Genomic DNA, 16,534 nt, shown 5'->3' on the forward strand with positions numbered 1-16,534 from the left:
ACTCAAAAACGGGATAATTTTTAGATTTAAAGTTAGTTTTGATCATTCAGCAAGTGTACAAAATATTAAGAAAATCAGATGAATTGATACGGAATTACCCTCTTATGAATATAGGAAGAATAGAGTTTGCTATAACTTTTCTCCTCATAAAAATATTACTGAATACAGGATACCTGTCAGTTTTCAGAGACTAGTGCAAATAAAATATTGATAGTCTACTCCAGGCATCCCCAAACTCGGCCCTCCAGCTGTTTTGGGAGTACAACTCCCATCATCCCTTACCACTGGTCCTGTTAGCTAGGGATGATGGGAGTTGTAGTCCCAAAACAGCTCCAAGTTTAGGGATGCCTGGTCTACTCACTTGCCAGACAATGGTTCAGATACTGAGGTGCTCTCCACTCTGTGCAGCAGTTAACAGAATAATTTTAATTGCAGATGATATGACCAAAGCTAGGAAGGTACCCAAAATGACTGTCTAATGTCTAAACCATAGCCCTTGCTTCATACCAGGGGTGGCCCAACCAGTTTTGCCACCTGAGGCAAAATGGGAATTGCTACCTCCTATCCACCCCGCCCCACTCCCCTCAAACCTCTGCCACTGCCATACCCTGACTCTCTCCGAATTCGGCAGGAGTCAGGGCACTCCTTCATGCTTTGCCACTCAGTTTTCCTATGAAGCCAACTGGCAACGTGGCATGCAGGAACCCTCATAGCTCTCACCAAATTTGGCAAGAGCCAGGGCACTCCTCAAAGCTTTGTGGCTCGATTTCTCTGTCCAGGTTTAGGAAAGATATGCGGCAACACAGCATGCTGGAACACCTCCCTCTCACCGCCAGTAGCAGAGTGCCGCCCTACTTCTTGCGCTGGCTGGCTGTGCTTCATACAGACTAACACACTCTTGACAATATATACAGACCGGCCACTCTACAGGGCAGAAGCTATCTGGCAAATTCACAGGCAAGAAAATTCTCTGTTTTCTCTACTTGGCACCATCGGAGCATAATAAGACAGTGCAGTACTCATTTAAGGGGTGTGTATGCGGGTAGCGCTGTGGGTTAAACCACAGGGCTTGCTGATCAGAAGGTCAGCGGTTCGAATCCCCATGATGAATCCCCGCGTTCGAATCCCCATGACAGGGTGAGCTGCCATTGCTCGGTCCCAGCTCCTGCCCACCTAGCAGTTCAAAAGCACGTCAAAGTGCAAGTAGATAAATGGGTACCGCTCCAGCAGGAAGGTAAACGGCGTTTCCGTGTGCTACTCTGGTTTGCCAGAAGCGGCTTAGTCATGCTGGCCACATGACCCAGAAGCTGTACGCTCCCTCGGCCAGTAACGCGAGATGAGCGCTGCAACCCCAGAGTCGGGCACAACTGGACCTAATGGTCAGGGGTCCCTTCACCTTTATGCATTGCCTTAAGTGTCTCAGCAGAGAGAAAAACATAAAGCCTATAGTATTTAGTGAGAGTGTCAATGGAAAACCAAGTTGCGGTCCTGCAACCTCTTCAGGAGATGGTCTACACTGAGCAGCCCTAGATATAGCTGCTCCTCTCAGTGAGTACGCTCAAGAATAAGTGAACTCAAGAAAGTTACTGCCTGCAGAAATGTAAACCCTTTTTAAAAAAAACATCAACCAAAAACCCTGCACTTACCAGCGAAAGCACAAAATTGAGAAGAGCAGTGCCACTGTAAAAGAGGACAGTTACTAAAGTTGTAACTGTGGTGAAAAGGAGGCTCACATTGTGGCTCATCACTATCCAGAGGGATTCCAGGATCTGGAAAAGAGCAGAATCAGATCCTGAAGTCACTAGCTTGGCAGATTTTTGTTAGCCTCAGTGCCGGCAGCAGTGGATCTTGTGACTGGAAAGCCCACTATTTTCTTTGTTATAAATACAAATTAACTCAAACTATGTTGAAACACTACCATGAAAAATATATAACCACCTAGTCTAATATACACAGTATAATGTTTCCTCAATGTAAAACATAAACAACCAGGGATCTTGTGTTTTTTGTTCAGTTTAATATTTTTTCCTGTGAATTAACACCATATAGATATTTGACTCCATTTTGGAAAACGGGGACAGATACCTTCCCTATGCTTTGGTCTTTCAAATCCCTTTAGCAAGGGATTCTTGCCAAAAAAGTGCAGCTTTTTGGGCAAGAATCCCTTTACATAATCAAAAATATAACTGGATGTCATACTCTCCTGTTTCCTGCTTGGCAGGGGGTTGGACTGGATGGCCCTTGTGGTCTCTTCCAACTCTATGATTCTATGATTCTAAGAGCACTTCTTAGATATGTAAAGAAAATACCGGTAGATCTAGATCTACACAAAGATCTAGAAACAACCCACCGGTATCTGACATCAGTGAGGCAACTGATAGCATTTTACTATTAAAGGTACGTACCGAAAGAAATGTCTCAATGTTCTCATGAATAAAGGAGGCAACATCTTGCCAATCAAGCATGTCACCTGGCCAGCTGTTTTGACGGTTTAAATGTTGCTTTTGTCCTTTGTGTCTTCCTGAATGAGTTACATTCTGTAAAATAAGCGAGAAACATTAACTGGTGCTCACAACATTTCTGTGATTTAGGAAATGCATGAAGTTACAAGGGATACACGCACACTATTAAAACTGCAACTCTCTGAGCCTGCTCAGATTCTCCCCATCCACCTGACAATTTTACCAAATAAGCCTGGGCGATATATCAATACATAATTCAGGACCAGTTTGGGAGCCAGAGCGCGATGATGTCTTCACCTGGCGGTATATCACAGGTGGGGCTTGCCTGTGCCTGACTCCCTCTACCATCAGCGCTGGGGTGAAACTGCTTCAACGATGTTTGGCTGGTTGATTGTGATGTTGAAAAGCTGACATCGCCCAGCCCTAGAAGCAAACCTTAAGCTCAGAGCATATCCTACCCTATTCCCTTCATGCAAGTACAAGAACCAGGAGATACTGAATTTATTTAACTGTGGGATTTGTCTTTTTTATTTTGCCAATATCGTTAATATTAATTTGCCCTGAGTCAATAGACTGGGATACTTACTTTCACAAACCACGAATGATATAGTCTGTCCCAGAGCTCCAGAACTTGTTTTTCAATCACAGCAGTGTTGTTCACTTTGTCTCCTAATATTTTGTGGAGCTACAACATACAAGAGGGAGTTTTATGTCAAAATAACTGAAAGGCAACATGTAAAAGTGAATACAACATCAGGAAATCTAATTTTGTTTACATTTTCTACTAATTTGCTAGCTAAAGAGAGTAATCCATCTTGAGTGGATTCCCTTCATCTACTCTCCTGCAAGCAATACACTGCAAAAGTCGCAGGGAGCCAGTAGCTAAGCTGTTTTCTCCCCCTTCTGAAGAGCAATCTTTCGTTCTTTTAATCCATAAGCACTATTAATATAGTGTATGGCAGTCTAGCAGACCCTGCCCAGGGGAAGCACTGCACATGTTGCTTCCTTGTAATAGCAGAGGACAACTTGTTGTGACAGTGACCTTTCTGGACCACGAGTGCATTCTAACTATTGGTTGACCAATAGTTCCTTTTGGGGACAGATGCTAGAACGAGTCATTGCCACGCAACTCCAGGACATTTTTTTGTCAACATCTATTAGGGAAGTTTTAAATATTTGATGTTTTATCGTGTTTTTAATACTGTGTTAGGAGCCGCCCAGAGTGGCATGACCTTCCCGATTCCCCAGGACTTCTCAGCAGCTTTCAATACCATCAGTCATGGAATCTTTCTGGAACCGCTGCCTGGGCCAGGGATCGGGGAGACTGTGCTCCAGCGGTTCTACTATCTCAATGGCAATTTCTAAAAGGTGCTACCAAGGCATTATTGTTTTGCCTCATGGTATGCCACAGAGCTTTATTTTGCTCCCTGTTCCATTCAACACCTATGTGAAACCACAGAGTGGGGCCAAGTGTTCAAATCTTCAATGATTTTATAAATTAAGCACATTACAAACATCTGAAATCAGTGTTTCAAAGCTTGTAAATCCTTCAGGGTACTATATTTGAGCAGTAGTTTACTGATTTCTTAGATGAAGACATTGAAAAAAGACATCTCTCCTAATTGTCTTCTAACTTATTAATCCTTATAATCAAGTAATAAGACTATTCCCTTCTTTGTCCTTGGAATGATCCCATGTTCAAGTTCTTTAAACTGAGCAGAGATTTAAACTTTCTACTGTTAATCTAATTTCTTTACTGAACTGTATTCTCTTGATTTGATGGATAGTGGCATAATAACTAGCTCTTCTATAGCATATACAGTAGTTGCAGAAAGACTGGTTTCATCCTTACCTTATGTGTTATCCATTCTCGGCCATACTGATAGACATTATTGGCAGCTGAATTCAAAGCCTTTTGAAAAACCTGAGCTTCAGGAAGCCAGCTGGTTTTTAAAAGTAAATTAAAAAAAATCTTATTACAGATCAATTTGTTTGTGTCATTATAATAAATGGCTGAGATACAAAATACTGATTAGCCATGCCCGGTGGGATTTTGATCCCCCTCCCTCAAAAAGCAGATCCCCGTGCCATTTAATTATTTGCTTTTAGAAGTCTACTCAGGATTTCAAAAGATATTAAAAACTTGGTGCATTGGGCTGTTGTTGAAGGAATATGAACCTGAAGTTCCCTGGGGCATGTTAAACTAGTCCTGTGATTCTTTGGATCCAGTCAAATGCACCCTTACATAACACAGTTTCTTTTTTTAAACTATAATCTTATTAACAATTTCCATTTTCTAACAATATGGCAGGCTTATATAGATCAAAGGCTTCTATAGGAATCACTCTCATATACAGTAGTGGATACAGTTTTGGGGTTGATTCCTAGAAAGAAAATATTCAGGTCTCTTGACACTGAACAAAGGCATTCTGCAAATGAGTACAGCCCTGGTAATATCAGTAGCATTAAGAATTGCTCCCTTACTACTATTTATAAATTTAATTGTTCCCGATGAAAGAGGATTTAAACCACAGCAAGGGGATGTTAATCCAATATTAAGTGTTCTGAAGAACACAAATCTGCAGTCATGTCAAATGATCAAATAACCTCCTCCTCAGCAAAGGATTCTAGACAGCAAGTTGTTTTGAAAAACCCTGCCTCTACTTGTGTGTGATATATTTGCACCTGGCAGGTTTGATTTGTAGCCTGGTTAAGTACCTTGTACTTAAGCTCACGTGGCATAATACGATTCAAGTCTTAATGATGAAAGTCTAACCTAAATTAATGGCCAGATCTATTATTTTATCATTTGTTACCTCTTATCCAAAAGTGAATGCAGGTATATGCTATATAAACTCCCAGTTCATCCAAGTTCTAATTCTGAAAGCCAGAAGGCCTAAAGAATAAAGTCAAATGAACCTTACACATAACAATGTTGCAGTATGTTTAGAAGACTTCTATTGACAAGCTGGGACTAAACTACAATAAACTCGCTCCATCTCAGCTTCTTTGATCTCCTTAGGTCATGTGAATGAAAGTTACCAAATGCCTCTGTAAAAGTAATACCAACGTACCCTAAAGCCATTAGACCATTTTCAGATGTAAAAAAATACAAATGTACCCTCTCTGTACATTTGCTGTATCATTATGAATTTTAGCTTAGAAAATATAAACACTTAATAATGTATTGTGCTCTTTTTAGCATAACCAAGTGATGGGTGTGGCTTTTCAAAAAAAATGTAAGTACAGATCTATAGGACCCAGCATTAACCAGACAGATATAGGTGAGACAGTGGCCTGGTTGGTACATAACACTAAGCCAAACCAAACAAAGGTTTGTTCTTGACTTACCATTTGGTTTGGCCGTGATTTTCACTCCATACATTTGCATGCTGCTCACTCATACAGGCTTAGCTATTGTTTGGCATAGCATTATGTGTGAATAGGATCAATGAAGTGGTAACAAGAGTTGCATCAAGGAGTCTGAAATTGAAAATGAGAGCCCCCAACACAACTCTTTTCCCAACAACATTTATCCTTGTCCTGCTCCTGTCCACCTAGCAGTTCGAAAGCAAGTCAAGTATGAGTAGATAAATAGGTACCACTCCGGCAGGAAGGTAAACGGTGTTTCCGTGCGCTGCTCTGATTCGCCAGAAGCGGCTTTGTCATGCTGGCCACATGACCCAGAAGCTGTACACCAGCTCCCTCAGCCAATAAAGCGAGGTGAGCACCGCAACCCCAGAGTCGTCCACGACTGGACCTAATGGTCAGGGGTCCCTTTACCTTTACCTAAGCAAGCACTGCTGTTTCAAAGTACTTCCAAAGTACCACATAAAGCCTTTCTTCACAAACACCAGTAACGTGCTGAACAGATTAAAAAGATGCACTTGTCACTGCCAATCATATTTGCGGACTTAAGATTAAGAGAACATTTGGTACACTACTGGGCATTGCATTTACAGAATTTTTCTTGCAAATTCTATCACATTATTTCAGTATTCTTACTTGGCCCATTCTGGATGATTGGCTACAGTTTCATTGATCAAGCTGCTTGTGACTTCAATCATATGTACGCTTTCTTGGTGCACCTAAGTTAGGAGGAAAAATATAAATGAAATTAATGCAACTTAGCATATATCATGTTCTAAATTAATGGAAAGGCAATGAAGCCTAGGCTTTAGAAACAACATTAAAAAAGTATCCTTTCCCAATAGTCATGCAAATTCATGCCTAAATATTTGTTGTTTTCATTACAGTTACTTTTCCTATCATATACTGAAAATTGAAATTAAAGTATTTATTAAAAAACAGTCATGCACATATCAAAGTTAAAAGTAACAAAGTTAAAAGAAGCAGGCAACTATGTACTGTAGACATGAAAGCATAACTCTCATCAATAAAACAGACTGTATTTAATTGGACTCAGTACCTTTGCTGTAAGGAGCAGAGCTAGCAGAAGGGTGCCTATCACTAGCACAAATATGATGAAAATGCTAATGATTTTATCTAGCATTTTTTCCAGCCACACGATCATCTGCGCACAACAAAAAGGAAAAGGTAAAAAAGAAAAGTCATTGAACATTTAGAAATCAAAATTGTATGTAAACATACTCAAACCCTACTGGCAGCCTTTCCTCTCAGTGAAATTTGGTTGGATCCAGACTTAGACCATGCTTAGAACAGGCCCACAGAAATCCACGAGACATGCAACACAATCCTAGCCATGTCTGCTCAGAAGACCTACTGAATTCAGTAGGGCTTATTCTCAGGCATGTGGACGTAGGATTGCAGCCTTAGTCATAACTAACAGGTCCTACTGATTTCAAAGGGAATAGTGTAAGCTTGACCAAGCCTGGAACTGACCTATTAACTGCAAGAAATGGTATTAATATAGGTGCGCTGACACATAAGACAAAGTGTACAGCACTAGAATTGAGAAATATTAAGAGAGATTTTATTATTCAGCACTGCAACACAGAACAATAACCTAGAAAATAGTTTAACATTATTTACCAGACTCAAGAGCAACTTCTATTAATTTCTCAGCTTCTTGCACTTAATAATCAGAGGGTCATTATCTATGCATGGAAAGTACAGCTTGTAATAAGCTGCTAACTTGGTGCCTTTGTAACTCCAAATGATTTTCAAAAGCATTAACCATCAAACTCCTTTCCATCAACAGAAGCCAGGGTGCTTCCACATATACACACATTTAGTGTATGCCACATCATTTATTTAATTGCCTAGAGGCAATGTTTGAGCAAACTTACATGGTTTTAAATGTAGATTCTGTTGGCCCATTTGCTAACACCAGATGCAACTTATACCACCCCCCTTTGAAGGCACTGTCCTCAGCCTATGATCAGAAAACAGTAAAATCAATACAATATTTGTCTCACGAGTCTTTAGTGACTTGGAGCCGGTGCAGGTAATGTAAGCAGCACTCCGGTTTGCACATTTTCATTTGAACCAGCTATGGGGACCAACAATACTAGCAGTAAAATGGGAGTTTCAAGTGCTAGGAATTCAGTAGTAAAAGGCACAAATGCTGTTTGTGAAACTAGAAGCAAAACAGAAATGAGGTGGTGGAAGCCATGGTCTGTGAACGAGCCAAAAGAGTATGTGCAAGAGGCAGTGTGATCGGCACTGATATCAGTATCAATAATAGCAGAACTGTGTTTGCTATTGATTTTGGTGCCAATACCAACATTAACCAGCAGAGAAAATGGCTCCTTCAGAAATAATCTGGGTCTGGGATATGGGGGGGGGGGGGAGCAAGAATAGACAAGGCTATAGAGACAAGAATGTTGGCATGGATGGCAATGTAGAAAGCAACCAATGAAACTTCAGAGGATATTGAACATTTGCAACATTTATCATATGGGAGAGAATGAAGCTTTCCCTGCTACATAGAATTTCAGCCATTAAAATGAATTTATTGCCCAGGATGCTGTTTTTATTCCAAGCAATCCCAATTGTAAACAATTCAGGCTACTTCAAAGAATGGGGAAAAGATATTTCTAAATTTATTTGGCAGAGGGGAAAGCCAAAAACTAAACATAAAATTATGATAGATATAAAAGATGGAGAGGCTTTGCTCTGTCAGGCAAATTTTGGTTAATAATACAACTTATTTTGTGTTGGTTAAAAGAATGGATTACAATGGATAATGCAGACATCCTGGATCTAGAGGGTCATGACTTAAAATTTGGCTGGCATGCATGCCTTTGGTATGGGAAGGCGAAAATTTATAAAAAGTTTTATGAACCATATTCTTAGGAAGAATCTGTATAGAGTTTGGGAGAAATATAAAAATCTGCTGGAAAGAAAAGTACCTTTATGGCTATCTCCCATCGAGGCAATTACAATTAAGAGAGTTAATATGGATAGACAATAGGCGGCCCACAGGGAATTGCTGTATTTCACAGGGGCGGAATGCAAACTGAAATCAATGGAAAACCTAAGGGGCCAAGTTATGGACTGGTTGCAATATCGTCAGTTACACTATATGTTAAAATAGAAAGAATGGTTTTTCAGACCAAAGCTCACAATTTGAAAAAGAATGGGAAACAAAGACGAACTAGTTAAAGCCTCAATGACGCACTGGGCAATAGATATAGGACACAACATAGATTTTAGCCTCTGGGAGAAACTTTGGAAAAGTGACTTGAAATTTACAGCATGCTATTCTTTGAAAGAGAACTATTTAGAAATGATTCATAGATGGTATCTAACTCCGAGTAGGCTTGCTAAGATTTACAAGACAGAATCAAATAAGTGCTGGAAGTGTAAAGAGGTTGAGGGAACTTTTTTTCATATGTGGTGGACATGTAAAAAGGTAAAAGAGTATTGGGAAATGATTTATAATGAACTGAAAAAAGTTTAAAATTACCCCCCCCCCCCCCAAAAAAACCCTAGAATCCTTTCTGCTGGGGATAACTCAGACTGAAATCCTCAGGTGTCAGAGAATATTATTTATGTATGCAACAACTGTGGTCTGTCTTTTGAAAGTATGCGAGGTCCCAACTAAAGAAGGTTGGCAACTTAAGTTGACGGAATATGCACAACTTGCAGATTTAACATATAGAATAAGAAGAACATACGTTTAAAGAAGACTAGAAAACGTTTACTGAGTATATGGAAAATAACTGTGTACAGCTGAAAACGCTGGCAGCATTAAGATAAATTCAACATGAATAATTTCTGATGGACGTAAGAGGAAAACCGATCGGAATACCGGTAGTTATTATAAAATATGCAGGGATGTAAGATATGCAAAATGAACCATGGAAAGAGAAGAAGGGAAGTCAGGTTAAAGTATGTAAAATGTTATATAAACACATCATCATAACCCCAGGAGAGTGTTGGAGATTCATTCCCCGTGTCTGCAGTCATGGGATTGTTGTCTATCACATGACGGTGTATGTTTTCATTCCACAGAATGGGAAGTGACGGAGACAGGATGTTTGTGTTACTGTGTTCTGTGAAGTGGGATTATTGTCCTTTGTTCTCTCTCTCTCTTTGCTATCTGATGCTAGAGAGAGAGGGTGCTCTGTTGCAGTGCTCTGTGTGTATTTATATGTAAATAAAGTAGAGTAGCCAAAATGCTGAGTTGCTGAGGTCTGTTATGCAAGCTGAGAAGACTCTGTGGATCCCCGGTGTGCTGGTGCTTTTTGGCATTAGTCACTGCTATGTTCGGGCAGAAGAAAGCTTTTGAAGCTCCCAAATGATCGACCAGGAGGGAGAGAACATGCCAGTCGGGCATGTGTCTCTGCCAGGGTCCTACACGAGAGTAGGACGCTCCTGCTAACAGAGAGTTTAGACACAGCTGCCAGGGCACAGCAGCAGTAATCCAGAGGACGTAAAGATGGCTAGTGATCCTCATAGCAACCTTCAAGGGGAGGAAGAAGCTGGTGCCACTGATATTGTAGAGATCTAGGTTGCAGCATAGCAGTATCTTTCCCTCTAGGGCAAAGTAGTCTCTACCTGGATTGAGGAGTAAACATGACAGAGGAATAGAGAACAAAGGATCTCTGTTCTTCAAACATGAACAGTCCTAATGATCACCTTGGTGGAACTCCTAAGAGACATCTGATGTTCCCAGCCCAGGGACAAAAGGTGGGAGCGGTGGAAGTGTTAATGTTGTGGAAAGGAGTGGCACAAATATTGATTTGCGTGGGTACTTCACATCACAACCTGGAGAGTGAAGGGAAGAACATTCCTTGGTCTCCTCTTCAGACACTGAAACAATTACCTGCACATCTGGAAATGGTAAACAACTTGAGTCACCAACACTGGCTGTGTATAGCCAAGGCATTATTAACCATTCACTTGGGAGACAGGAAGCTCTTTCCCAAAGCATCACCCACATGTGTGTATATTGATGATCTTCTGACAGCGAACACCACTCTAAACCCTGTGCTCTTCTCTTACATAAATATTACAATTGTCATATTTATCACTGGTTTGTCATTGTCTCCTGTGCATTTTGCAATTTTAAAACAGTAGCTGCACCACAGACCCTTCACTACAATTGTAACATCAAATACCAGTGAAGTGAAATCAAAAGTACAGAACACACACATACACACGAGAGAGAGAGACAGAGAGACAGAGGGAGAGCAGAACAGAACAGAACATTAGAGTGAGTGGAATCATGAGATCTCAGAAATATTTTCCACAATGCTGCTAGGTGGTAGTTGAAGAAGGTGTAGCATCCATCTCTGACAGCATGCATACTTAGTTCAGGGGGTGCAGCTGGCTCCTAAATATGTGTCAGTTTAAGCTCTACATGTTTCTGAATTGTGCTCTGCACAGGACCCTCTTTGTGTGCCTGCACAGAGAGTACAAAGAAGAACAATGGTTTATGTTCCTCTTTTATTATTGATTACTATATATATACATTTGCACCGCTGTCTCATAACCCTTTTATACATGGGTCACATTAAAGGAACAAAAAGTTCAACTATGCAAGCATAAATTAGGCCACCCTGAAACAAATAAGCAAATTTAGCCATATGGTGTTAACAATTTGGTACTGTAGCGCACAGTAAGTGAACACAATGGAAAAGTTCTTTAACTCTAGAACATGTTTTACTTGCAACTGCAAAAGGATTATTTATTGAGGCACTTATTCACACTTATGGGACCAACGAATTGTTGCAGTGTAGAATGCTCCTGTTCACTGTTCCAACTAGGTCGTCATGCTCTATTCTAGAACATTCCACTACATTCCACCCTCCCCATCCTGGTTTTCCACTCTTCACCCGCAACACACACCGTTTTGTGGCTATTGAGTGTTCAGCCACCACTGCAGCATTTTTGGTTCTGTTTCCTCCTTAGGGTTCTTTTTCAAAGAAATTTTAAAAATATTTCTGAAACCCTTGGAAATCCTCCAGGCCTGCCAATACTCTTGTGTGTATCATTAATCTCTCTCCCCTTCATGGGTGCAAATTGATGGCTGAGTCATCTGATTAATCATGCAATTTTCTTGGCTACTCTGATTTAGGTCTAGACTTTGAAGGTTTTCCAATAGTTTCAGAAATAAACTAAGGGTTGATACACACATGAGGTCCCTAATCAAACTCTGGTAATAACAAACCCTGGTTAGCATTAATCACAGTTAAGATCAGTGCTGACATAAGGCTTAGTAATAGTTAAAGCCATGGTGGGAATTTGTGTGGAAGGGAACGAAACCCCACAGTTCACTTCCTTAACCACAATAAAAGGATCAGAATCACGATGTGTGAGCTAGCTCCTTGGTGCAAATCAATGTGAGCTAGCGGCAAATAAATGAATGGATTTTCAAGAGCACCTTGCACCTCAGTGATCAAGAGCACCTTGCACCTCAGTGATCACGCTTTACATTTCTGGTGATCTTGGTTTCTGCATCAAACCATCTGCGTATTTTATGTTAAGGAGTTGAAATATAATTAAGCTAAACTTGCATCCACTATCCCTTACCAGGCTGGCCATGATCAGTGATTGCATTCCCTGGCCACACAGAGAAATATTCTAAGATATTAGTGATTTAGTTTCAGAATCAAGTAACTAACTGAAGTTATTAACAGTTACAAACAAATGTCATGGTTATCTATGAGTTAGGGATACCAAGCCATTAAGTCCCAGAAGGTCATTCACTTAAGGAAGAGAAAGCATGCAGTCAATGAAACCCATTTTTAATTATTATTATTTTTAAAATAACTTTACACAAAAGTTGCATTTTGAACCCTAGTATAAAATAAATGCATTAAATGAAATTCTTGTAAATATTGTTTTCTGGTTATTATTCTTAGAATTTCAGGGGGCAAAGCTGCAGTGAATAAAATTTCAAAATGTTTTAAATAGTGAATTCAGTATAACTAATGAAATTTAATTTAAATGCTTATACAGTGGAAATCGTCCTTTGAGGATAAAGCATTGCACACAATAATTTGGCATGGCAAGCATCAAGTATTTTATATACATCTTTAATTCTTTTTCAATCAAATATTTGTGTACAGAGTATTATGTACGAAATATCTTTCTGAGCAAATATGCAATTTTTCTCTTAAATCAGTATTTGCGGGAATCAGGTTGTATCTGAATAAATCATACATGGGAGTAGGCCTAATGAAATCAATACAGTCTATTCTGAATATGACTTAGTCAAGATACAGCCCATTAGGTCTACTAAGAGATAAATAAACATAAGCAATATTATGTCCCATCAATATTAGATCAGCCTATTAGTAATTTACATTGCACTGGCTTCAGCTTGGTTAAGAAAAGCCATATGCAAGGAATAACCATGTATTTATAATAGTAAGTTTTATAGCTTTTTCTTGAATATTATGGAAAAACCCAATTCTAGCTGCAACTGCCAATTGCATTCTACTGAATTTCCCAAATGGTATCAGTACAGACGTATCAGCCATGGTTAATTATGGTAGGGCAATTTGTGCAGAAGGAGAGGGCGAATACACAAGCTTGTGGCTCATTGTAATTCCTTAAACAGGCTTTCAGGTTTTGTTTGAACTAGCTCAAAGTAGACTTAAACAATTTCAAATATTAAAAGTATTGTTAAGTTATAATTTTCTTTTTAGAAAAAAACTATAGTCAAGGGAACCTGAGCTGATGAACAATATAGTAACTGGAATTCTGCTTTCTTTCACCTCCCCTCCCCAGCAACCTTCCAGTTTCAGAAGCTTCTTCACATCAAGCTAGCAGCCTCTCATCTCCCAGTTGCAAATGAAAATCCCAGGTAATCCATGTTTTGCCCACATTCTATATTCTTTATTCACCATCACATCACTGAAAAGCTCCTCCAGCCTTATGTTCTTTTAGGAACCCCCCCCCCCCAGAAGCCAATTAGAGATGATGAGTGGAACTCTGTGTTTGGCAGCAAAACATGGGGCTCCCAAAGCAGGGACGGGATACCTACAGGTGAGAAAAGCTAACTGAGAAGGGTTGCCGAACTCTTGCCCCACTCCATGCTTTTCTTTGTAATTTCATTTCTTGGTTGCCTGGGAAGGTAAGTGGGGGAAACCACCTGCGGGGAGGGGAAGCAGAGAGAAAGCAGCAAAGGGGCAAGAGTTAAACAAGCACCCTCCACTTGCCATTCCTCTCCTGCTAATAACTCTCTTCTGCTGGCATCCAATTTGCACTTCTGGCAGCAATACATGAAGACCATATTATTTATTATTTACCAACAGTTGTGTGAGCATTCTATGTAGGCTTATATATCTATTCCTCAGCTTCAAGTTCTCGGTTGTGTATAAACATGAGCTAGGTGGAGTTTGGTTATCTCAGTTTGAGGCAAATGGAACATATATCATTAAATGTCAATGTTTAGTACATACCGTATTTTCCGGCGTATAAGACGACTGGGTGTATAAGACGACCCCCAACATTTCCAGTTAAAATATAGAGTTTGAGATATACTTGACTGCAGATTCTCCACCCGGCGTATAAGACGACCCCCAACTTTTGAGAAGTTTTTCCTGGATTAAAAAGTAGTCTTATATGCCAGAATATACAGTAATCCTTCTTCATCAAGCATGGTAAAGAAAACTAGAGGGCATTGAATGACCTTCTGTAGCTCATATCATGGCCTGGAATAAAATTGCTGTGATGCAAATCAAGAGCAAGCCATGTTACCGACAAGAAACAAAAACCACTTCATGCTGGGAAAGGGCACAAAATATATTAACTGCAAACAAACTGTCTGCTTATTTACCTTCTTATTAAGCCAATGCCACAGCTTGGGAGAAGGAAAGTGGGAGAACGCAGAAGAGAAAGAGACAAGAAGACAGTGAAGAATTATTGAAGAATGCAGTTGTAGTGCAAAAATGAAAAAACACAAACCCCTGGATTATCCAAGGAATGAAATGAAACCACTCCAGAGACAGACTTTCATCAAAGCCATAAAGACGTGGCAGAAACCATCAAAACCCTTTTTTTCAATCAGAAAAAAATGTACAGTATAAAGAAATTTTGAAACATGCACTGTACCAACAAATGTTGGACTGCTCTGCTGATTTATATTAGTGTATTCTGAGCTTTATGGGCCACTGTGAACTAAAATATACACAACTGCATTACCTACAGAAGACAAACTGCCTTCTGGGGTTGTTTGGATGACACTCTGTAAAAGGGTTCATTCTTCCAGGGTGAGAAAAATGCTCAATTCATTTAACAAGCCATGGGACTGGAGATAGGGAAGAGAAAAGGAGATTACTTACCATGTATTTTTTCTTCTCCATGACTCACCAACCCCGTGCAAGGTGCAATCACTTTAACTGCTCCATCAAGGGGAGGGGCCTTCATTCTACCCAGACTAAAGTAGAATAACCCCTCAACCCTATAAGGACCATAGGAACAACCCCAGGGCTCCCTGCCTAATCAACCACCGACCCAAAGGACAGCACAGACATGCACAGAATGCCCTCTGGCAGTCATGGAGAACAGGAATAGGATATCTTCGTTTCCCATGACTCAAAAGGGCATTCCAAAAATGTTCAGAATTCTTTAAAAATCAGTACAGTGGTACCTTGGTTTAAGAACAGCTTAGTTTATGAACAACTTGGAATAAGAAGGCTGCAAACCCAGAAGTAGGTGTTTTGGTTTGTGAACTTTGCCTTGGAAGCAGAACATGTTGAGTGTGTTCCATTTGTAAACTGAGTCCCCCGCTGCTATGGGAAAGCACGCCTTGGTTTAAGAATGTTTTGGTTTAAGAACGGACTTCCGGAACGGATTAAGTTCGTAAACCAAGGTACCACTGTACTGTCCCAGAGTGGGGTCCAGGGACTAAAACTTTATTAATAGCTACTTTCTGCAAGACCCTTCCCCTAAATGCTGCATGTACTGAGGGCATTAATTGTTCAATGCCTTAAAAAGTGTGTACTGGAAAATACACTACCACTTTGCAAATTTCTGCCAAAGAAGAAAGACTTCAGGAGGCTGCTGCAACCCAATTACCTAGAAATGGTAGATTTTGATACTTTCCTAACCAATCTGAACCAATCTGAAAGAAATCAAAAAGAAATTCAGAGTGTCTGTCACTCTCCCCAAGTACAATTAAAGAGCCCCTTAAATGCCCAGTTTGTGCCACATCTTTGCCTGTTGATGCTCCAGCTTAGGACAAAAGGTTGGAAGGGAAACTTCCTGATATCCATGTAAAAAGGTAAAAGAACCAACAATATTTTGCTTCTGGCAACCAACATGCCTTTGTAATTTTGAGGGATTATCATAGTCAGAATCCAAAGGAAAAGGGAGGAAAAAAATTCTTCTCCCAAACACCCCCAGGAGGCAGTATTTGGCATATCAAATCTGTATAGATAAAATGATGTCTTTGTGGAGTGAATACAACAGTGGGATATTTAAGTAGTTTGTTCCCGTTAATGAGATCTGTTCTCAACTGCCAGCAGAACTGCACAGACCTTTGATGGATTTCTACTCCTTTACTGGTTGCAATAGAGTTTATTTCTTCTGTGGCACAGGAAAAACTTACAGCATGGAAAATATGGGTGGCATTTCAAAACACTGACGAAGCATTCCTTTGGCCCTCTACAGCAAACTCTCTGATAGATGAA

The 16,534-nt window shown here is 40.1% G+C and overlaps 1 protein-coding gene across 2 annotated transcripts in view; it reads right to left on the minus strand.

Moving 5' to 3' along the window:
- TMEM245 (transmembrane protein 245) overlaps positions 1–16,534 on the minus strand; it is a 47,503-nt gene that overhangs the window by 13,259 nt on the left and 17,710 nt on the right. The window contains exons 7-13 of one of the 2 annotated variants that reach the window (XM_033168946.1): positions 14,680–14,703; positions 6,892–6,996; positions 6,468–6,550; positions 4,315–4,405; positions 3,049–3,147; positions 2,406–2,537; positions 1,647–1,769 (exon numbers count right to left, since the gene is read on the minus strand). In XM_033168946.1, the coding sequence (XP_033024837.1) occupies positions 1,647–1,769; positions 2,406–2,537; positions 3,049–3,147; positions 4,315–4,405; positions 6,468–6,550; positions 6,892–6,996; positions 14,680–14,703 (657 nt within the window). The remainder of the gene's footprint in view (positions 1–1,646; positions 1,770–2,405; positions 2,538–3,048; positions 3,148–4,314; positions 4,406–6,467; positions 6,551–6,891; positions 6,997–14,679; positions 14,704–16,534) is intronic. The other variant, XM_033168944.1, reaches the window with a different exon arrangement.

This window comes from Lacerta agilis, chromosome 14 (genome assembly GCF_009819535.1).
Source record: "Lacerta agilis isolate rLacAgi1 chromosome 14, rLacAgi1.pri, whole genome shotgun sequence".
Taxonomy (NCBI): Eukaryota; Metazoa; Chordata; class Lepidosauria; order Squamata; family Lacertidae; genus Lacerta; species Lacerta agilis.